Source organism: Loxodonta africana, chromosome 10, assembly GCF_030014295.1.
Source record: "Loxodonta africana isolate mLoxAfr1 chromosome 10, mLoxAfr1.hap2, whole genome shotgun sequence".
Lineage (NCBI taxonomy): Eukaryota > Metazoa > Chordata > Mammalia > Proboscidea > Elephantidae > Loxodonta > Loxodonta africana.
The window spans coordinates 66,418,252-66,442,958 of NC_087351.1; the positions used below are offsets into that span (position 1 = coordinate 66,418,252).

The window sequence follows — 24,707 nt, forward strand, 5'->3', positions numbered from 1 at the left end:
AAAGAGAAATAAACTTCTATCTTGATTCTGACTCCCTGAGTTGATTCCAACTCATAGCGACCCCAGAGGGTTTCTAAGGCTGTAAATTTCTATGGAAGCGGACTGCCACATCTTTCTCCCGTGGAGTCACTGGTGGTTTCAAACCATCAACCTTTTGATTAGCAGTCCATCATAGCCAGTGAACCACCAGGGCTCCTTTCTATCTTGATTAAGACACTGTTATTTACTTATTGTTATCTTACAGATAAACCCATTTCTAACTAACGATCCACTGTACTGTATGTAAGTCCTCACCATCCTCCTAGTCAGAGTTACCAATATTTCTTTCCTGGACTTTTGAACGAACCCTGGTGGAACAGTGGCTGAGAGCTATGGCTGCTAATCAAAAAGTTGGCAGTTCAAATCCACCACATCTCAGTTTAACAATCTGTTCTTTAGGGAAGCTTTCCATGGTCTACTTTACCAAATCAATTGCCCCATTATATGCTTTCGTAGCTCCATATATCTCTTCTTAATAGCACTTACTGTAATTTAGCCTTTGCATTTTGCTCAAGATTATGTTTGGTTAATGTTTTTCTTTTCCATTAGATGATAATCTCCATGAGAATTGAGATACATTATTTTTTGCTTATTATTGTATCCCAGGAGTCGAAATCGACTTGATGGCAACTAACAATAACACCTACTATAGTGTCTGGCTCATATCTGACACTCAATAATATTTTCTGAATGAGTAAAGGAGTGGAAAATGAGTAAACAAGTAGGAGTCAGGTCGTGTGGAGGCGGGTGTGCCAAACAAGGAACTGAGACTCAATACTCAAGGAAATATAGCACAACAGTAAAGATTTTTAGCAGTGGAATGGAGTAAGATACAAATTATGGAAAAGTCATCTTAGACAGCAGTGTGCAGACTGCGCTGGAAGGAATCTATTTTGGAAGTAAAGTGACAAGTTTCAATGGTTGTAACAGATATCCAAGTGGGAAATGATAAGGGCTTGAGTTGAAGTTCTGTCAGTTCCTGCTTTTTTGAGAACTCTTCAGAGTAAACCAGGCTGTGTCTCAGTTTTCCCCACTCCTAGTTTGGGATCTGGCTTTCATGACTAGTTAGTGGATTATCCTTGTTCATCTGTTTTTCATCTTCCACTATGTTACTGCTGGTATTTTATTTCATGTTCTTCCTGTTTTTTAAAATCACTTTACTGTAATTTTAGTGGAGTTTTGGGGGGGAGAAAAATTAGATGCATGTAATATACCACTTTAACTTGGAACTCCCTATATTTTTGTTTTAACTCTGATAATTCTTTATTATTTTATTTGAATAAAGTTGTCTTTCAAATTGGCCAAGATTTTTAAATGACAATATCAAATGATGACGAAGCTGTGGATGAAAGAGGAGTATAAATTGCTACAAAACTTCTGGAGAGCAGTACTTCTCCAAAGTCTGAAAAATGTACATACTTTTTGAATCACAAGTTCTACCTCTAGGAATTTATCATAAGGAAATGATCTAGCTTTCAGGGTGTTCATTGCTGGATTGTTTATAATATTGAAAAATTACCCAACAATTGAGAGTTGACTAAATAAATCAAGTATATAGTCTTTAAATATTATGTTGCAGAACCAAACTTCTCAAACATGGTAATTTGCCAAGGAGTATGTAAAGCCATAGAACAAGCTTAGCTCATCTTTCTCCAGCATCAGTTTTATCAGTTTTTTGGGAGTATGCTGCCATGGAGTCCACCCTCACTCACTGCAGCCCCGTGTGTTACAGAATAGAAATGAGCTCCACAGGGTTTTCTTGGCTATAGTATTTATGGAAACAGGCAATGCTGGTGGGTTCGATCACCAACCTTTCGGTTGGTAGCCAAGTGCAAACCACTTGCACCACCCAGGTACCTGTGGCAGAGGCTACTAGTTACCTGTGCCAGTGTCCATTCTCCCTTTCTTCCTCGGTAACAAAACTCTGATTTGTAGCAGAGGATGTTACTGTTCAGAATAAAAGACTGTTGTACATTTCCCGGTCTCTGCTGTGGGTAGGTGTGGCCTTAGGACTAAATTGCAGACCAATGAGAAGTCAGTGCAAGTGTGAGAGTCTTCCAGGAAGGCTACCTCGAAGGAGCTGACTCAGCGAGAAATGAGAGGGGACGGGATTTAGGCCTTTTCCTGTACTCGAAAACTTCTGCTCGGCAAATAATAATACGGTGAAAAGAAATACAAAAACGTTTAAATATCTAATTTGAGGGGTGTAGGAGGAGGAGAAAAAGGGGGGATGTGAGAGTGAGAGGACGGTTGATTAATTTCTGTGAGGATCCGGGGTGCTGATTTTCTTTTATCATTAAGTCCAATCAGAAAAGGCTGACAACGCTTATACAAAGTGCTTGCGGTAGAGACTCTTTTTCGTGTTTTGTACAGTGCCAATATCTAAATCTTCTAGATAAAACAAGTACAGCTGTGGCATTATTTCACTCCTCCTCCAAATGTGCCTTGGATCTAATTTGCAGGGATTCAGGATTTACAACCGGTGCATGTGGATTTCGAACTGTGCTTCTCTTCGGTATCAGAGAGCCTGAATTTTGCCTAAGTCTTCGACGGAGTGGGCCCCCGTGTAGAAAAAGTGACGACCGCTAAGACGATGCGCTGTGAAGAAGACGCTCGCTGGGTGCCAAACCCTCGGAGTGCGGGGCGGTGCGAGCTGCGGCCCCGCCCCTCTGCGAAGCCAATAGCTCGGGACGGGAGTGGGAGGGGCGTGGCGAGCCTGCAGGCGACGTAGTGATTGGCACGCCGGCTCCTGCTGCCGGCGAGGCTGCCCCGAGGTCTAGCCTACGAGAATCCCAGGCGAGTGCGCACCCACAAAGTTTGTCCTCTCTGGGGCACCGTAGTGCTTTTACCCAGGCAAAGGGGGCTGGGCTGGGCTGGGCTAGGCTCGCAGGGATCGGCTGGGCGGGCCGCCGAATTTCGGCTCAGCCCAGAAAGGGACCCTGATGGCTGCGGTCTTTCTGGTGACGCTCTATGAGTACTCACCGCTCTTCTATATCGCGGTGGTTTTTACCTGCTTCATCGTGACCACCGGCCTGGTACTGGGATGGTAAGTGCCCTAGGGCTAGGCGGAAGGGGCGAAGGGGCGGATTTGGGAACGGGGGAAAGTCGCGGTGAGCTTCGGGGGGCATCGGAGTCTGAGCGCGGACGAAGGCTGGGGCGCCTAGGGCTTTAGGGGAGCCAGCGCTAAGGGCTCCAGCTGGCCCCGGGAGGAAAATTAGGTAAACACCTACGTCACTGCCCTGCATCTCTGTCCGGTCTCCGTTGCTGCGAGCGCCTGGGGTGATGCTGAATTAGGGTGTTCTACCAGGTTTGTTTCAAAGTGATGAGCCTGGGGTAGAGTGACCAACAGCTTTCTATCCCGGATTGGCGTCTACTGCGTGCTCAGTACACACGGTGAATCAGTCACTTGCGGCACAGTGCACAGATGTGCACCCCCGTCCTTGGGAGTGGACGGTAATGAAGTTGATTGTTGTGTTTTTGTCCTGAACCGAGCATTGGCCTTAGATCTTTCAGCGTAATTTACAACTGAACTTTCTTACCGTTTGAGAACTTAAATGGTTTGTACACACATTTTGAAGTATAATTTAGTCGATAAGAACTATGGAATCATAATTTTAGAGCTGAAAGAGACCTTGGAGATGACTTACACCAACGGATATACCTATTTAAGTCAAGAAGAATAGACTGTTAGTCTTCGAACAATTCTTTCAGCTCAGGGATTCTAAAATTTCTCTCTTGAGGAGGTGCCATTGTATCATGTTTAGACAAGCCTTATAAATACTGCTAGTTGAAACTATCTTACTAGACGACAACAGATTTTTCTAAGCTGCAGCCTCCAAAGTTCCTTTGAGAAGATGGTGATTTCAAATGGATTAAACAGTGGTTCTGAATGGATAGATAACAGCTGTGGCCTGAAGAGGTCAGGTGGCTCTGCTGAGGGGAGAGACAGGAGCTGAATTTTGAAGAATGAGTATTTTGAAAAATAAATGGAATTGAATATGTATAGTAGAAAAGAAAATGCATTTCAGAGAACACAGTGTGAACAGAGGGGCAGAAGAGAACATAGCAGTTGATAGAGTAAACTGTAAAATTAGTTTAAAACTACCCTTAGGCTGTATATATGTGTATATATATATATATATATATATATAGTGTTAAAGGAAGGACACAGGCCTGTATCACTTTCTGAAAATATAAGCCATCTTTAGGAACTAATCACTGTTTTAACATTTCAACACAGCTCCCCACCCTGCCACCAACAGAGCATAAAATTCCTGGTTTGGGGTTGAGGGGGAAGGTAAGACCAATTACACAATTTGTTAATCTTAATCCACCAGGTTTTATTTCTTAATATATATAATTTTTATTGTGCTTTAAGTGTAAGCTTATAAATCAGGTCAGTCTCTCATAGAAAAATTTATGTACACTTTGCTTTGAGCTCCTAGCTGCACTCCCCCTAATGAGACAGCACACTCCTTCCCTCCACCCTGTATTCCCCATGTCCATTCAGCCAGCTTCTGACCCCCTCTGCCTTCTCATCTCTCCTCCAGACAGGAGCTGCCTATTTAGTCATGTATCTACTTGAACTAAGAAACATACTCTTCACGAGTATCATTTTATGTCTTATAGTCCAGTCTAATCTTTGTCTGAAGAATTGGCTTCAGGAATGATTTTAGTTCTGGGTTAACACAGAGGCTGGGGGGCATGTCTCCCAGAGTTCCTCCAGTCTCAATCAGACCATTAAGTCTGGTCTTTTTACTAGAATTTGAGTTCTGCACTCAACTTTTCTCCTGCTCTGTCAGGGACTGTCGGTTGTGTTCCCTTGTGAGTGCGGTCACTGGTGGTAGCCGGGCACCATCTACCTCTTCTGGTCTTAGGCTGAGGGAGTCTGTGGTTTATGTGGCCCTTTTTGTCTCTCAGGCTAACATTTTCCTTGTGTCTTTGGTGTTCTTCATTCTCCTTTGCTCCAGGTGGGTTGGGACCAATTGGTGCAGCTTAGATGGCTGCTCACTAGCTTTTTTTTTTTTTTTTAAATTATGCTTTAAGTGAAAGTTTACAATTCAAGTCAGTTGCTCAAACAAAAACTTATGCATACATTGTTAATGTGACCCTAGTTGCTCTCCCTACAATGTGATTGCACATTCCTTCTCTCTACTGTGTATTTCCTATGTCCATTCAACCAGCTCCTGTCCCCCTCTGCCTTCTCATCTTGCCTCTAGACAGGAGCTGCCCACATAGTCTCATGTGTCACTTGAGCTAAGAAGCACATTCCTTGCTAGTATCATGTTATGTCTTATAGTCCAGTCTAATCCTGTCTGAAGTGTTGGCTTTGGGAATAGTTTTAGTTTTGGGCTAATAGAGAGTCTGGGGGCCATAACCTCTGGTGTCCCTCCAGTCTCAGTCAGACCATTAAGTCTGGTTTTTTACTAAAATTTGAGGTCTGCATCCCACTTTTGCCCTGCACCATCAGGGATTCTCTGTTGTGTTCCCTATCAGGGCAGTCATTGGTGGAAGCCTGGCACCATCTAGTTCTTCCAGTCTCAGGCTGGTAGAGTCTCTGGTTTATGTGGCCCTTTCTTTCTCTTGGGCTCATGTTTTCCTTGTGTCTTCGGTGTTCTTCATTCTACTTTGCTCCAGGTGGATTGAGACCAATTGATGGATCTTAGATGGCCACTTGATAGCGTTTAAGACCCCATATGCCACTCTCCAAAGTGGGATGCAGAACATTTTCTTAATACAGTTTGTTATGCCAGTTGACCTAGATGTCCCCTGAAACCATGGTCACCAGACCCCCCCACCCCTGCTACTCTGTCCCTTGAAGTGTTTGATTGTATTCAGGAAACTTCTTAGCTTTTGGACTAGTCCAGTTGTGTGGACTTCCCCTGTATTGTGTATTGTCCTTCCCTTCACCTAAAATAATGCTTTTCTACTATCTAATTAGCGAATGCCCCTCTCCCTTCTTCCCTGCCACCCTTGTAACCATCAAAGAATGTTTTCTTCTGTGTTTAAACCTTTTCTTGAGTTCTTGTAATAGTGGTCTCATACAATATTTGTCTTTTTCCAACTGATTAATATCACTCGTCATAATGCCTTCCAGATTCCTCCACGTTATGAGATGTTTTATGGATTCATCGTTGTTCTTAATCGTTGTGTAGTATTCCATTGTGTGACTATACCATAATTTGTTTATCCATTCATCCATTGATGGGCACCTTTGTTGTTCCCATCTTTTTGCTATTGTAAACAGTGCTGCACTGTACATGGGTACGCATATATCTATTTGTGTGAAGGCTCTTATTTTTTTAGGATATATTCTAAGGAGTGGGATTGCTGGATTGTATGGTACTTCTTTTTATTTTGAGGTTTCTAAGGAAGCACCAAATTGATTTCCAAAGTGGCTGTACCATTTTACATTCCTACCAGCAGTGTGTAAGTGTTCCAATCTCTCCATAACCTCTCCAACATTTATTATTTGGTGTTTTTTGGATTAATGCTAGCCTTGTTAGGGTGAGATAGTATCTCATTGTAGTTTTGATTTGCATTTCTCTAATGGCTAATGATCGGAACCTTTCTTAATGGCTATGTTAGTGTTATTCTCTTAAACATAATTTTCCTGCTCTGAGAAAAATAGGTAACTAATTGATCATTGTATTATATGCTTAATTTTTTATTTTAGATGAGTCAACCAATTAGATATCTTAGATATCTATCTTTAGTATTGGGAAGGGGAAAATGAGTGAAGGCCATATTAATAGCAGTGGTAGCACCTGTGGTTAGAGAGTAGTCAGGAATCTCATGTTTATAGTGGTTAAGAGACAGACTTAGAAGTCAGACAGACCTAGGTTCAAATCCTGACTCTGTCAGTGATAGGATAATATCTATATACTTACAAGGAAGACCAGTAAATACGACTGTTATTCAAATTTATGCACCAACCAGTAATGCCAAAGATGAAGAAATTGAAGATTTTTACCAACATCTGCAGTCTAAAATTGATCAAACATCCAGTCAAGATGCACTGACAATTAATGGTGATCGGAATGTGAAGTTGGAAACAAAGAAGAAGGATCGGTAGTTGGAAAGTATGGCCTTGGTAATAGAAATGACTCCGGAGATCTAATGATAGAATTTTGTAAGACCAATGACTTATTCACTGCAAATACCTTTTTTTTTAACAACATAAACAGCAACTATACACATGGACCTTGCCAAATACAATACACAGGAATCAAATCAACTACACCTGTGGAAAGTGGAGATAGAGACGTTCAGTATCAGCAGTCACAAGTCCAAGGGCCGATTGCAGAACAGACCATCAACTGCTCATACTGAGGTTCAAGTTGAAGCTGAAGAATATTGAAGTCAATGAGAACCAAAGTATGATCTTGACGATATCCATCCTGAATTTAAAGACCATCTCAAGAATAGATTTGACACATTGAACGCTAACGATCAAAGACTAGACGACTTGTGGGGTGACATCAAAGACATCATACGTGAAGAAAGCAAAAGGTCACTAAAGAGACAGGAAAGAAAGAAGAGACCAAAATGGATGTCAGAAGAGACTCTGAAACTTGCTCTTGAACATAGTAGCTAAAGCAAAAGGAAGAAACGATGAAGTAAAAGCTTTACAGAAGATTTCAAAGAGATGCTTGAGAACACAAAGTAAAGTATTATAATGAAATGTGCAAAGACCTGGAGTTAGAAAACCAAAAGGGTAGAACAGTTTCAGCATTTCTCAAGCGGAAAGAACTGAAGAAAAAATTCAGACGTCAAGTTGCACTATTGAAGGATTGTATGGGCAAAATATTGAATGATGCAGAAAGTATCAAAAGAAGATGGAAGGACTACACAGAGTTACTGTACCAAAAAGAATTGGTTGATGGTCATCCATTTCAGAAGGTAGCATATAATCAAGAACTGATGGTACCGAAGGAAGAAGCCCAACCTGCACTGAAGGCATTGGCAAAAAACAAGCCTCCAGGAATTAATTGAATGCCAATTGAAATGTTTCTATAAACAGATGAAGTGCTGGAGGTACTCGTCTGTCAGGAAATTTGGAAGACAGCTACCTGGCCAACCAACTGGAAGAGATCCATATTTGTGCCCATTCCAAAGAAAGGTGATCCAACAGAATGTGGAAATTATTGAACACTATCATTAATATCACACACAAGTAAAATTTTGCTGAAGATAATTCAAAAATGGTTGCAGCAGTACATTGACAGGGAACAGACAGAAATTCCAGCGGATTCAGAAGAGGACATGGAATGGCATCTGCTGATATCAGATGGATCTTGGCTGGAAGCAGAGAATATCAGAAAGATGTTTACCTGTGTTTTCTTCACTATGTGAAGGCAACAGACTGTGTGGATCATAACAAATTATAGATAACATTGCGAAGAATGAGAATTCCAGAACACTTCAGTGTGCTCTTGCAGCACCTGTACGGAGACTGAGTGGCAGTCATTCAGATAGAACAAGGTGATACTCTGTTGTTTAAAATCAGGAAAAGGGTGCATCAGGGTTGTATCCTTTCACCATACTCATTCATTGTGTATGCTGAGCATGTAATCTGGGAAACTGGACTGTGCAAAAAAGAATGTGGCATCAGGATTGGAGGAATGCTCATTGACAACCTGTGATACGCAGATGATGCAACCTTGCTTGCTGAAAATGTAGAGAACTTGAAGCACTTACTGTTGAAGATCAAAGACTACAGCCTTCGGTACTGATTGCTCATTAACATAAAACAAAAATCGTCACAACTGGACCAATAAGCAATATCATGATAAATGGAGAAAATGGTGAAGTTGAATCCACAATCAACGCTCATGGAAGCAGCAGCCAGGAAATCAAACGATGTGTCTCATTGGGCAAATCTACTGTAAAAGACCTGTTTAAAGTGTTCAGAAGCAAAAATGTACCTTGAGGTCTAAGATACATCTGACTCAAGCCGTGGTATTTTCAGTCGTCTCACGTGCATGTGAAAGCTGGACAGTGAATAATGAAGACTGAAGAAAAACTGGTACATTTGAATTATGGTGTTGGTGAATAATATTGAATATACCATGGACTGCCAGAAGAACAAACAAATCTGTCTCGGAAGAAAATACAGCCGAAATGGTCCTTAGAAGTGAGGATGGTGAGACTTTACCTCATGTACTTTGGATATGTTATCAGGAGGGACCAGTCCTTGGAGAAGGACATCATGCTTGGTAAAGTAGAGGGTCAGTGAAAAATAGGAAACCCTCAACGAGATGGATTGACACAGTGGCTGCAACAATGGGCTCAAACATAGCAATGACTAAGAGAATGGCGCAGGACCAGACAGTGTTTTATTTTGTTGTACACAGGGTCACTATGAGTTGGAACTGACTTGATGACACCTAACTGCAATAACCGCTTAGTAATATCCTTGTACTGAGATCTGTTTTGTCTGTATTTATAGTGACTGTGACTCTTCTTTTTTTTCTTCTTTGATTAATGTTGGCAGGAATATCTTTTTCCATCCTTTTACGTCTAACCTGTTTTTGTTGTTATATTTAAAGTGGGTTTCTGGTAGGCAGCATATAGTCAGGTCTTGCTTTTTATTTAATCTGGCAATCTCTGCCTTTTAACTGGAAACTTTAAATCATTTACAGTTGATATGTTTTTTGATATGGTTAGACTTAAATCTGCCTTCTTGCCCTTTTTTTCTATTTGTGTCATCTGTTCTTTGTTCCTTTTTCCCTCTTTTTCAGGCCTTATTTGTATTAGTTAAGTAATTACTGTGATTGTGTTTTATCTCCTTTGTTGGTTTATTAGCTATAACTATTTTTTAGTGGTTGCTTTAGAGTTTATAGTATATGTCCAACTTATCACAGTCTACCTTCAAGTAATTTCGTACCACTTCAGACGTAGTGTAAGAACCTTACAGTAGTACACTTTCGTTTTTTTCCCCTTGCTGGACTTTGTGATACCGTTGTCATAGACGTTTACTTCTATGTATATTATAAACCCCACAATACATTGCTGTTATTTTTCCTTTAAATAGTTGATTATTTCAAAAGGGAGTTAAATAATAAGGAAAACATTCTTTATTTCCCCGTGTAGCTCCTATTTCATTGCTTTTCATTTATTTGTATTGATCCAGATTTTCATTTGATACCATTTTTCCTCACCTGAACGTCTTACTTTTTCTCATTGCACAGGTATGTTGATGATGAATTCTTTCAGCATTTGTTATTTTTGAAAAAGTCTTTATTTTGCTTTCGCTTTGACTTGTGAAAGCAATTGTATGGAATTCTGTGTTGACTTTTTTTTTTTTTAGTTCTTTAAGGATGTTCTGGCATGTATTGCTTCTGACAGGAAAGCTGCTGTTACTCTTATTTCTGCTCCTCTGTAAGTAGTGGGTCTTTTTTTCTTTGTCTACTTTTAAGGTTTTTTCACTGGTTTTAAGCAATTTAATTTTGATGTACCTTAGTGGAATTTGGTTTGTTTCTTGTGCTTGGGGTTTGTGGAGCTTCTTGGATCTGTGGATTTATAGTTTTCAATAGATTTGGGAAATTGTCAGCTATTATATTTTCAAATGTCTTTTCCCTTCACTGCCCCTCCTCTGCAAACTTCAGTTACGTGTATTTGTCCTATTTTTTGGAACAAATAGAACAAATAGTACTGCTTGAAGTTGTCCCTCAGGTCCCTGATGCTTTGTACATTTTAGTTTAGTCTTCTTTTTCTCTGAGTTTCATTTTGGATAACTTGTATTTCTGTGTATTCAAGTTTACTAATCTTCTGTTATACAGTTAATCCCATCTAGTGTGTGGAAGCAGACAAAAACCCAAAAAACCAAACCCCTTGCCATCAAGTCAATTCCAACTCATAGTGGCTTTATAGGACAGAGTAGAGTAGAACTCCCCCATAGGGCTTCGAAGGCTGTAAATCTTTATAGGAACAGACTGCCACATCTGTCTCCTGCAGAATAGCTGTTGCTGGGCCCCTTCCAGGGCTGTTGCCAACAGGGCCCCTTCCAGGCCTGTCACTGTCTTCAGTATTACAGCCCTCGACCTATGTTATAGCTCTGCCTACTGCTTCTCTCCTCTTCTTTCTGCTTCTGTTTCCTGTTTCTTTTTATCTGAAAAACCTCTGTGGGGTTGGCTGCATATATATACAACTCCTTGTCAGTTTCAAGGACTGGCCTCTCCAAGCAGGGGCCACAAACTAACCAGTCTCTTCTCAGTAGGCCATAGACACATCATTTGCATAGCAGGCTATAGTCACCTCATTTGCATAGTCCATAGTCACTTCATTTGCATAGTATATTGACCAATTCCTACAGGGTACATACTAGTCACAGGGCAGGCTGCAGCCCAGAGCCAGACAAAAAGTCTCAAACCAAGTTGTTTACAGCTTACTCAGGAAGTGTAACAAACTCCTTGGGGTGGAAAAGAAGGGCAAAGGTAACTCCTCAGGCTTAGGGGAAAACTCTCTCAAGCTTTTTTCTAAAGAACCAAGGCATAAGGCCATATCAAGGAACTCATTTCACAACACATCTGTATTATTTCTGAGTATGTCTATTCATTAGTTTTTCTCTTCAGTATGGGTCATATTTAACTGCTTTTTTGCATGCTTGATAATATTTGATTGAGTGCTAAACATTGTGAATTTTACTTTATTGGGTGGATATTTTTGTATTCTTATAAATGTTCTTGAGCTTTGTTCTGGGATGCAGTTAAGTTACTTGGAAACAGTTTGACCCTAAAGATTTGCTTTTCAGCATTGCTAGGCAGGACCTGAATAGTCTTCTTCAGTCGGTCTATACAGTTTAATTCATCTAGAGTGAATTTTTATTCCAATTGTTAATTTTATTGGCTTTCTCTCTTAGCATTGAACTTATTTGTGTGTTTTGAAATTTTAGTTTGCAACCTAACTGTTAGTGAAAGGTTGTTATTATTTTTTCTTTTTCTCCCTTTGTCCTCACCCTAGCTGTCTCCCTATTTTGCAGTTGCCTCCACCTAGACTGTATACCCCTAGTCTAGTACCAGGTCTTATAGTGACAGTTCTACTTCATATTGATATTGGCTCTGGCCCTTGTCTTGAATGGACAACCTATAAGGCTTAACAGTGTGAGGGCTTAGCTGCCACTACCTACTAGCAGGCTCAGAACTCATCAAACCTTGGCATCAGCCTCACTCATTACCTTATATTTCTTTTGGTTTTCAGATCTGTACAAAGATTTCTTTGTCTTTGAACCCAGCTATATCTGTTTTGCCAATATTTTATTGTAAAAAAATTCCAAACATACTGAAAATTTGAAATAGCGCAGTGAATACTCATATGCCCATCACTTAGATTCTACAGTTAATATTTTTATTTTATTATAATTTATTACATACCTGTCCCTTCATCTGTCCTTATTCATCTGTTAGTCCATCTTATTTTTTGATGCACTTAAAAGTTGTACATTTACTTTACCGTAAGTAGTTCAGCCTTGTGTATTATCAAAGTTCAATATTTGTTTATAGTTCTTTTTTTTTTTGAGGTAATATTTACATACAATGAAATGTACAAATCTTAATGTACCATCTGTGGAGTGTTAACAAGTGTATCATCTGTACAACTCAAACCTCTCTCAAGATACAGAATATTACTGTCACTGCAGAAAGTTCCTGTATGCCATTGCCAGCTAATCCCTATTCCTACACCCCCAGAAGCAACCGTTGTTCTGCTTCTTGTTTCTCCCATAGATTAGTTTTGCCTGCTCTAGAATTTCATATCCGTGGAATCAGACAGTTTATACTCTTTTGTGTAAGGCTTCTTTTGCACAGCATGGTGTTTTTGAGATTTATCCATGTAGTTGGATCAATAGTTTGTTTCTTTTTATTGCTGAACACTACTGTTCCACAGTTCGTTTACTCATTTCAGCGAGGACTTTTTTTTTATTACATTTTAATTTGTTATCTATTACTGCTGTGTGTTTGGACAAAAGGTAGTACATCAAAGTATGAACCTAACTGTGCTATCTAAACCTGAAGTCACCTAGTTTAACTGGTGTATATTCTTTTTAAATTGAATAAACTTAGCTGCTTTTTAACCTAACTAGGAATTGAGTTTAGTCTCTTTTTCCTTCTAAGTCTGTTTGGTATACATTGTCAGAGTTTATAGTTTTACGTGAAATTTAAAAATAGAAAATATGTAAATGAGGGCCTGTAGCATTTTAAGAATTTCTTATAAATAATATCAGTTTACATATTATATATTTGATGTTCATATCATTTAAAAAATTCAATAATTGCTGTCACTTTTTTACTGTTATATTAAGTATAATGTATTGATAATCACTCTACTCCTTTGTTATCAAAAATATTGTAATATTAACAATAGAACTCTTTGTTTTCAAGACAATGTTGAATCAACCAACTGAACAATGTATTGCAATTCTCTGGGCCATAACTCTTCCTTAATTCTAGATTAATTCTTCAATATAATGCAATTATCAAGGACAATCTACCATCTTTTTCTGAAACTTACATTAAAATGAATAGCTAATGAAGCACAACATACTATATATCAACGAAGTTTCAACATTTGTTTAAATTATATTTTATTTTTTTTACCTTTTTTCAGGTTTGGTTGGGATGTTCCGGTAATTCTGAGAAATTCAGAAGAGACCCAGTTCAGCACGAGAGTTTTCAAAAAGCAAATGAAACAAGTTAAAAATCCTTTCGGCTTAGAGATCACCAACCCATCTTCAGCTTCAATCACAAGTTGGTGGCTAAATTATTTTCCAAAGATTTTTTTCTGGCTGTATGCCCTTTTCTTAGCCCTTTTATTTTCTTTCCCTATTGTTTTCTCTTCATTAGACTTTTTTTTTTTAATTTTGTTTTATTGTTATTGAGAATATACCCAGCAAAACATAACCAATTCAATGGCTTCTACATGTATCATTTAGTGACTACATGTACCATTTGATTACCTTCTTCAAGTTGTGCAACCATTCTCACCCTCCTTTTCTGACTTGTTCCTCCCCCGTTAACATAAACTCACTGCCTCCTAAAGTTTCTGTCTAATCTTTCGAGTTGCTATTATCAATTTGATCCTATATATAGCTCTTAAAAGAGCGTAATGCTCAAAGCAGACATTTTTTACTAATTAAGCTAAACTATTGTTTGGTTTAAGGAGACTTCAGAGGGTATTTTTGGTTTAAGGTTTAAATATTTTCTCAGGGCAGTAGTTTCAGGGGTTCATCCAACCTTCATGACTCCAGGAAGTCTAGAGTCTAGGAGACTTTGAAATTCTGTGCTTCATCTTCCCCCTTTTGATCAGGATTCTTCTGTATAATTTTTGATCAAAATGTTCAGTAATGGTAGTTGGGCACCATCCAGTTTTTCTGGTCTGATGGCAAAGGAGGCAGTTGTTCATAGAGGCAATTAACTACACATTCCATATCCTTCTCATCTTCCTGACTCTCCTCCTTCCTTTGTTGCCACAGGTGAATAGAGACCAATTGCTGTGCCTTGTAAGCTTTTAAGACTACAGCCACTATGCAATGAACTAGGAGGTAGAACAGAAGCACGAAACATGTTATTAGGCCAGTTAACTGGGATATTCCATGAAACCATGACCGTAAACCTCCAAACCAAGAAACCATATCCCATGAGGTTTTTGGCTGTACATAAGCAGACTCAGCAGCTACTCTTTGTGTGTGTGTGTGTGTGTGTGTGTGTCATTGTTTTATATACACCTATCACATAACTTTTGCCAATTGAACTTTTTACAGACGTACAACTTATTGACAGCAGTCAAAATAATCAGTCTTGCAACTGCTGTTAACTCCTTGTTTCCCCTTCCCTCCTGCCCGTGGTAACCGCTGATAAACTTTGGTCTCTATACATTTGCCTTTTCTTGGTCTTTTTATATAAATGAGGTCATACAATAATATTTGTCCTTTTGTAATTGACTTATTTCACTCAGCACAGTGTCTTCCAACTCTATCCATATTGTGGCATGTATTAGAACTTCATTTCTCCTACTGGCTGAGCTGTATTTCTCTGTACCACATTTTGTTTATCCAGTCATCTGTTGATGAGCTCTAAGGTTGTTTCCACCTTTTGGCTAGTATGAATTGTGCTGTAGTGAACACTGTTTTGCAAATCTCCGTTGGAGTCTCTGCTTTCAAGTCTTTGGGTATATGCCTAGGGGTGGAAATGCTGGGTCATAGGGCAGTTCTATTTTTATTTTTTGAGGAACTTTCACACTGTTATTCCACAACAGCTGTACCATTTTGCATCCCCATCCGTGATGGGTAAGGATTCCAATTTCCCCACATCTTCATCAACATTTGTTATTTTCTGTTTTTTCTTTTTATCTTAGCCATCCTAGTGGTAATGAAATGGTATCTCATTGTGATTTTAATTTGCGTTTCTCTGACGGCTGATGACACTGGCCATCTTTTCCTGTGTGTGGTGGCCATTTAAATGTCTTCTTTGGAGAAATGTCTGTTCAAGTCCTTTGCTCATTTTATGATTGGGTTGTCTTTTTGTTGTTAAGTTGTCAAAGTTTTATGCATATTTTGGTTATTACATTCTTGTCAGATATATGGTTTCCAAAGATATTCTCCCAGTCAGTAGCTTGTCTTTTCACTTTTTTGGCAAAGCCTTTTGATGAGCAAAAGTTTTTCATTTGTATGAGGTGCCATTTATTTGTCTTTTGCTGTTTGTGCTTTTGTTATTGTATTAGCTAATCCATTTTTAAAAGCTAGACCTGACAGCATTGCCTGCACATTTTCTTCGAAGAATTTTATGGTTTTAGTTTTCCCATTTAGGTCCTTAATCCATTTAGTATTGTAGTATTGACATCTTAACAATGTTAAATCTTCCAATCCATGAACATAGAACTTCTTTCCATTTATTAAGTCTTCCCTAATCTCTTTCAGCAGTGTGTTATAGTTTTCATCATATAAGTCCTTCACATCCTTTAGATTTATTCCTAGGTATTTTATTCTCTTAGTTACTATTATAAATGGAGTTGTTTTTCTGATTTCTCTGTCAGGTTTCTCATTGCTGATGTATAGAAATACAACTGATTTTTGTTTGTTGACCTCGTACCCTGCAACTTTGCTAAATTCCTCTATTCTAGAAGTTTTCTTGTGGACCCTTTGGGATTTTCTGTGTATAGGATCATATCATCAACAAATAGAGATAATTTTACTTCTTTTGCAATCTGGTACCTTTTATTTCTTGTCTTATTTCTCTGGTTAGGACTTCTAATACAGTATTGAGTAGAAGTGGTGAGAGCGGGCACCTTTGTCTTTTTCTTCATTAGACTTTAAGCAAACACTTACTGAGCACCTATTTTGTTCGAGGGACTGGACTGCATACTGGCGATACAAAGGCTAGTAACTCACAAACATTGCTTGTAAGAAACTTTACAACCAGTTTGCAGAAGCAGATGTGTGTTTAAATGAAAAGAGTGAAGTATTATAGGTGTTAATGTGAGAAGTTTGTTAGGACACTGGTTCCATTTTGTTAGGATACTGTTCCATTTTCATTGGTTTTCAATGAATTCAGAAATGTGAGGATATGTCTAAGTGCTGTTAATGTAAGGTTGCTACCCTGAAGAACAACTGTCTTTTCATCTAAAATTATGGTATTTTGGTATAAATTATTTTGATATAAAATATACTTTTTTTGTAGATGGTAATGACAGATGATAGTTGTTTGTTTATGTACTTACTTGGAAAAATAAGTTGTTTTCTAAACCATCTGGGAACCACTGATAAAGAATGGAGTCTGTTATAAAGAATGAAATCGTTAAATTTGCAAAAGTAGGGAGGTGTATTCAGGAAAGGCGTTATAAAAGAAGAATATGCTGGAGTTAAGTCTGTCTCTTGCTCATATTTTCTTTTTATTCAAGTAGAGTTTTCAAAAGATAGGTAGGTGTTTCCCTCTTCATGTTGGGGGAAATTCCAAAGTGAAAAGCATGAACAAAGCATTGAGGTAAGTGTGAAACAGAATGCTGCATTAGAGAAGCAATAAGTAGTTTGTTATGGATAAAGGCTAGGGTGGGGAGATGAGAAAGAATAGTCTAGGAAGACTCAGGCTCTTTGTATGGGTCCTCCATAAACAGATTCAGTTACCAAGATACAGGAGGAACAGAAGGTTTTGGAAGAAACATAACATGTTCAGTTTTAATGAATTCAAACTTCCAGAGCTTGAAATGGCATTGTGACAGGTAGAAATATGTGTAGGTAGTTCTAGATACAGTGCTATAGATCTATAAACTTTTCTGGGCTAAGACCTCATCACCTTTTAAACCTGCTCACATTTTTGGTATCTTTAAAAACAAACCAACCAATGCTTTCTCGGCTTTTCATTGTTCTCTAGATACTGCCCTATTTCTCTTCTTTCCTTCACAGCCAGGCTTCTTAAAAACTGTCTGCACTTGCCCTCTTCACTTAGCCTGCTTCCCTTTTACTCCTCAGCGCAGCCTTGCCTTGGCCCACATCCCTCTACTAAAACGGCTTCTCCAGTGGCTTCTCCCGTGCCCCCATCTCTGACCCCCAACAGTTGCCAAATCCAGTAGACGTTGCTCAGGCCTGAGTTTGTGCCCTCGCTGCAGTATTTATAGGGTTGACTAGTCCTCCCTTCTTGACACTACTCCTTTAGCTTCTGTGATTATTCTCATCTAGTCATCTTTTTGCCTCTAACTTCTAGCATCTAATCACTTGTCAAAGATCACTTTAGTTAGTCAGTATAAATCATCAACTTTAAGAAAATCTTGATTACCAGGGGAAAGTACAACATTTCTTATTCTTCCCCGTTAGCTGCAAATACTATATCCCATGAATTACTCTATGAATTGAACTGGGAATCTTGGTTTGTTTGTTTTTTTTAATGTTTTTCCAGTAGTGGCTAGGGGTTCATTCTGACATTTTCCACTTGGGAAAACCGAATTTCAAGCCGTAACACAAAGAAAACTAACTTGTTTACAAACTGTAAGGTTGTGCATGTCTGATTAAAGTGTACAGAGTAGCAGTGGTTCCGTGACCTTGACCTCCATGGCCGTGGACTTGGATCTACTACAGTGTCACATCTGACTCTTAAGCAGGATTGCCAATAAAAAAGCATTCTAGCACAAAGCAGCTCTTCATGTAGTACAATTCTGCAAGCCTGGAAATTTACTGAAAAACAGGAAGAGCTGATAGAGTGTGAGCAAACACAGGGCACTTGTAAGCTAGAGAGTGTGAGGAAATCCATCACTCTTCCTTTCAGGCAAACAGTCTCAAATAGAGTCGGCCCTGCAAATGTTAGAAGCAATCCCAGTAAGAAGAAGACCTCTCAGCTACACCCACACACTGGGTGCCAATCTACAGTAGCATGACTCAAGTATGTGAAAATTTTTTTTTACATTTGTGGTACAGCATGCTTATTGAAATACTTTAATTTTCAAAAATACCAATGCATATCATTATTACGTGTCTCCTCTGGGGAAATAAGCAGATGGGTTTTGGTGGGGGTTGTACCCAGCAGAATAAAATTCATTTGTTTAAGACCAGAGTAAGGTGGGTGTCATTAAAGATGTCTGAACAGGACGTTGAAATGATAACGTGAGTAATCCCTGGGATGTTTTAAACGGTTACTTCATTGATGCCAGGTAGTTTAAAAAACTTTTCATCACTCTACACCCCAGTGCCTGGCACATAAAAGGGGAGGGAGGGGGAAGGTCTGCAGACAGGATTTGCTTGAAAATAAACCGGCGCATCAGCTTTAATCTTAGTTATTTAGTTCTGTTTACTGGGGTTGTGTTGTAGGATATGGATTTTTTGTGTGTGTTATGTAATGATACTGTATTTGGATTTATGATGTTTCCATGTTCCCAATATAGACACTTTAATGAAATTAAAAACAGGGACTCAGTATATATTTAAAAAATAGTTGGGTTGAATTGATTGGTTCAGGAATTCTCCTGTCCTTTTGTAAATAGAGTCCTTATATTTTAGCTTATTCACCCTGGTAGGAACTAACCATAAAAGCAAGAGGGTAAGGCAAAGTAACACCATAGCATTTTTGAAGGAGTTTGTGAACCACCATTCCCTACATCCTGAAGTTTTTGTCTCCCAGTACTCCAGTTTTATTATCCTCATGCATGGTCTCGTTGTATATTAATGCTTTTCTCACAGAGATGCTTCCTCAAGAAGTTGTGTGGCTTTTCTGCCCCATTATTTCCCTTTTTTTAATGGCTCTGCTCATGGAGTATAGGCCTAATTTTCCCCCTCTCCCCCCTCCCCCAGTTTTCTGCAACTTTTCTCTTACACCCCACTTTATTGGGCTGTTAGCGCAACACCAGGTAAGGGTAGCATGACAGAATCACACCCTTGAGGCTTCATGTAGTTGTGATTTTGAATTTCCTGGTTTATAGCTATGTCCCGATTCTCCTCATAGTATTGATCTAACGTGGTATTATGTGTGCGAGGATTAAGAATGTAAGTTGCCTTCAATTCACTTTAATCCATGACATTCCATCCTTTGGCCCCCAAAAATCCATGTCCTTGCCACATGTAAAACATATTCACACCATCATATTATAGCAAAAGTCTTAAATCAACTCCAAGTCCAATATTCAAAAATTCTTCCTCATCTGTGAAATCTCAAATACAGGTTGTCAGCTTAACGGTAGAATGGCAGAACAGGCACAAGGTAGACATTTCCATTACAAATGGAAGAAACTGGAGGGAATGAAGGAGTAATAGGCACCAAGCAAGTCAGCAGAACACATTACATTAGCACTTAAGACTTTGAAAATAATCCTCTGTTCTCTGAGACAATTTACACAATAGCCCTGCCCTTCAGACTCTAGGTATTGGCTACACTCTCTGGATTCTAAGTGGAGGCCCCTTAGCCCTGCGTTTCAGCTTTTCCTTGCAGGCCTGCTGGGACAGCAGCTCTACTCCCTCCACTTTAGGTGCACCATTCTCCTAGTCCATCTGAATGGCAGCTGCACTTGGAAGTATCAGAGGCCATGGCTCCACCCTTTGGAATCCCAGAGGTCCAGGCCATACCTTTTGAGACTGAGGCAGCTTGGTTTCCTGTGTTACTTGTCTCTTTAGCTTCTGCTTCCTGGTTTCTTGGCCTCTCAGCTCTTCGGGCCTCATACCCACATCTGCCCTGCTGGGGCAAGTGTTCCAAAGCTCTCTACCTCCATTGATAAGTGCCTGGAGGCACCCTACTCCGCCAGTAAACTTTGGCCAGGAGGCACTCAGCTCTATCGCTCTGTGGTTCGGCAAGCCTACCTATACCGATAAGTGCCCAGAGGCACCCCTCTCTGTCAGGAAGCCTCCTGCACACAGGCACTCAGCTCTCTTGCTCTGTGGGTCGGCTCCAGCACTGTCTGGTGCTGGTCTCCTGGTTCTGTTGCTGCCAGTTTGCTGGTCCTTTGCTGCTGTTTCTCACCATCTGCACCTTCTCCAGTGTTAATAGTTTTCCTCACTTCCTTCTGAGTCTTCTGTCCATTCATAGTTTCAAAATCACTTCCATATTTTAGGTATCTGTTAGAGCAGCACCCCACTCCCAGTACCAAATTCTGTCTTAGTCATCTAGTGCTGCTGTAACAGAAATACCCCAAGTGGATGGCTTTAACAAAGAGAAGTTTAGTCTTAGCCCGGTAGGCTAGAAGTCCAAATTCAGGGTGTCAGCCCCAGGGGAAGGCTTTCTCTCTCTGTTGGCTCTGAAGGAAGGTCCTTGTGATTCATCAGTCTTGCCTTGATCTGGGAACATCTCAGCGCAGGAACGTCAGGTCCAAAGGACACGCTCTGCTCCTGGTGCTACTTTCTTGGTCTTGTGAGGGCCCCACATCTCTCTGCTCACTTCCCTCTTTTATATCTCAAAAGAAATTGGCTTAAGACACTACCTTATCTTGCAGATCTCATCAGTATAACTGCCACTAATCCATCTCATTACATCATAGTGATTGGATATACAACATATAGGAAAATCACATAAAGTGATGGATAGTCATATAAGGGAATCATGACCTAGCCTAGTTGACAGATATTTTGGGGGGACACAATTCAAACCATGACATAAGTCTTGGGAGAAGAAGCAGGAAAGACTAAAATGAGAACAGTTTTGCATAAGAATATTTGACCTGTCATCAGAATTTGGTGTAAATCAGTGAGTGCATTCTTGTCTCAGTTTAATTAATGAACAAGTTTATGAAAGATTGTGGAGAGTAGAGTTTTGCAAATTATAGTTTATTCATTAACTTACTAATTTCACAGACATATTTTAAAATCTGATTAATATCCATTTGTCAATGGTCTCTGACACTCCCCTGTTTAGTCATGTATTTACAAAGTCTGTAAACAAAGCAAGTAAACTGGGTACTTTTATCTGTTCTGTAAATTCAGGTATCTTTGTTTTCAAAGGCCTATCCTTCCATTGTTGTTTTTTAATGTAAACAAACATACGTGTCCATTTTGAAATAAACAGTTGCATACTATATATACTTTTCTACACCTTGTGTTTTCATTTAACAATGTATTCTGAAGATCATTCCATAGTAGTATGTACAGATATCCTAATATGCCTTTTTTTTTTTTTTTTTACAGCTGCATATTACTTCATTGGAAACCCTGGTGGTGTAGTGGTTAACCACTACAGCTGCTAACCAAAGGGTTGGCGGTTCGAATCTGCCAGGCGCTCCTTGGAAACTTTATGGGGCAGTTCTACTCTGTCCTATAGGGTCAGTATGAGTTGGAACCGTGGGCATTTGGATTGGGTCCAGGATTTTGCTGTTGTAACTAGTGCTACAATGATAGCCTTATACATACATGTTTTCACATTTTTACCAGTAATACGACAGTACTAAATAAATATTTTATGGGTTTCTTTTTTTTTCCCCATATGCCCTTTCTATTTTTCCGCTTTCCTATCTACTTCCAGTGTTTTCCTCCTTCTTCATGTCGTGTGGTCCTGCGGTGGCATGGAGAAAAACGTGTGTTTTATGTGTGAAAAATTCAGTCTATTGTTGGTATCCTGTTGAGCATTTGCTTGTGTTTGTATATGTCCTTCCAAGGTATACTCTTAATTACATTTTAATAAATAGATAATGTATTAGAATTCCTAGGAGCAAGCAACAAAAATAACTCCCGTAAAAAAGGATACTGGGTAGCTTACAGAATTGCTGGTGGGTTTGGAGAACCAGAATCAGAGACCAAGTCTGTTTAGCCAGGAACAGTGACCAAATCCATTTCCATTAGTATCATGGATAGGATTATATCCCCCCAAAAATGTGTGTATCAGTTTGACTGGGCTATGATTCCTGGTATTGTGTGAATTTCCTATAAGTTGTAAATCCTGCCTCTATGATGTTAATGAGGGAGGATGGGCAGCAGTTGTGTTAGCGAGGCAGGACTCGGTCTGTAAGATTGGATTGTGTCTTGAGGCAATCTCTTGAGATATAAAAGAAAGAAGTGAGCAGAGAGACAGGGGGACCTCATACCACCAAGAAAGCAGCACCAGGAGCAGAACACGTCCTTTGGACCCTGGGAAGCTCCTCAACTAGGGGAAGACTAAGGACAAGGACCCTCCTCCAGAGCCAACAGAGAGGGAAAGCTTTCCCCTGGAGCTGACACCCTGAATTTGGACTTTTAGCGTGCTTCACTGTGAGAAAATAAATTTCTCTTTGTTAAAGCCATCCACTTGTGGTATTTCTGTTATGGCAGCACTAGATGACCAACACAATCAGTCTAGTAAGTACACTGCTGCCACTGAGCAGCAGATGTTGCAGCTTGCGTTGCCAGCAGTATGAGACACTGGATGTTGCTGCCCTAGAACATGATGTTGCTATTGCTGCCACTGACCCACTAGGGAGGGAAAAAAAATCATATATGGGGTATAAAGTCTTACGTAAGTGTTAAATAAGTAAAACTACATAATATAATTTGTATGCCTACTTAAGGGAGCCCTGGTGACCCAATGGTTAAGTGCTCAGCTGCTAACCAGGAGGTTGGTGGTTCAAACCCACCGCCTGCTCCATGGGAGAAAGACCTGGCAATCTGCTCCCATAAAGATTACAGCCAAGAAAATCCTATGGGACAGTTCTACTCGGTCATTTAGGGTCACTATGAGTCGAAATCAACTTGCTGGCACAGAACAAACATGTCTGCTTGTAATTTATGTACCCATGTAATCAGGTCTACTCAAACTATAATATCTTGTATTATGTGGAAAGCAAACAGATGAGTGAAAAAAAAAATGTGGAAAGCAAACAGATGAGTGAGGACATCACTATTACATGCTCCATGGTTTGGAATCCTCACTTGTTCCTCAGGATATTTTGTATGCCACACGGGACATTAACTGTGTGATAAAAGTCTATATTAATGTTGTCAATGTTAATATTGGGGAAGCTCAATTTCTCTTTAATATTTTTTCCACCAAAAAAAAAAAACTAAACCGATGGCGGTCGAGTCGATTTCAACTCCTAGTAATCCTGTAGGACAGAATAGAACTGCCCTTTAGATTTTCCAAGGCTGTGATCTTTTCAGAAGCAGAATGCCACCTTTCTCCTGCAGAGTGGCTGGTGGGTTCACACCGCCAACTTTTCAGTTAACAGTCGAGCACCTAACTACTGTGCCACCAGGGCGCTTTTTTTTTCCCTTGTGGCCACTGTGAGTTGTATATATCCACTATTGGAGAGAGCTGTACTGTTCCTTGTAGTTAAGATTTTTTATACATTGTTAGAGTGGTAGATTATCAATAGTAAACTATATTTCAATCTTGAGAATATAACTCTTAAAATCACCAGTAGATCCTTCAGGGTGGGGATAGTTTAAATGTGTAAATAATCCTCCAAGAACGAATTCACTGCTAGGGCTCAAAAAATTGTGCAGACATGAGATTTTTATTTCTTGTTTTAGAGGACAGTACCTTCATTTATAGGCACATGCCTTTTAATGAGTTCCTTTAACTGCTTTCAGTCTGGCCTGCATCCAAAGGGACGCTTTTGTTATTCACTGTGTATAATTACATTAGGTAATTTTCTCTTTTGTTTTCTACAGCTGGTATAACCTTGACAACAGATTGCCTTGAAGATAGCCTCCTCACATGCTACTGGGGGTGCAGCGTTCAAAAATTATATGAAGCTCTACAGAAACACGTTTATTGTTTCAGAATAAGTACTCCCCAAGCATTAGAAGATGCTCTGTATAGTGAATACCTCTACCAAGAGCAGTATTTGTATCCTTTTATCTCATATACCCATTAGCCCATGAAAATGGTGGACATTAGACTTTTTATGAATAAAATAAAGCGATGCTAAGTTATTATTGATCATTTTTGGCATATTATTGTCTCATTGACTATAGTGACAATTTACCTTTACATTTTTAAAAAGTATTAAAAAGGACAGCAAAGAAGAAATATATTGCCAGTTACCAAGTGATACCAAAATTGAAGACTTTGGTACAGTGCCCAGATCTCGCTATCCTTTGATAGCATTGTTGACCTTAGCTGATGAGGATGACCGAGAAATTTATGATATTGTAAGTAATTAAAAAATTCTAAAAACATTACCTTTAAATGATTTGGGTGGTGGTTCTTATTTGGTGAGATAGAAAAGTTTATTCTAATTTCTGAGGATATACATTTGACCTGGATACATTGTCCTTGAAAAATGAGTACATGGGC

At 39.4% G+C, this 24,707-nt stretch overlaps 1 protein-coding gene across 3 annotated transcripts in view; it reads left to right on the forward strand.

The window, feature by feature from the left end:
- Positions 1-2,872: 2,872 nt before the first annotated feature.
- The window catches only part of CGRRF1 (cell growth regulator with ring finger domain 1), a 29,950-nt gene continuing 8,115 nt past the window's right edge, over positions 2,873-24,707 (forward strand). The window contains exons 1-5 of one of the 3 annotated variants that reach the window (XM_023546177.2): positions 2,973-3,085; positions 4,280-4,336; positions 13,645-13,784; positions 24,080-24,257; positions 24,415-24,562. In XM_023546177.2, the coding sequence (XP_023401945.1) occupies positions 13,721-13,784; positions 24,080-24,257; positions 24,415-24,562 (390 nt within the window). In that variant the 5' untranslated portion in view covers positions 2,973-3,085; positions 4,280-4,336; positions 13,645-13,720. Of the gene's footprint in view, positions 3,086-4,279; positions 4,337-5,066; positions 10,423-13,644; positions 13,785-24,079; positions 24,258-24,414; positions 24,563-24,707 lie in introns of those variants that run through there. The other 2 variants (XM_003408643.4, XM_064292498.1) reach the window with 2 other exon arrangements.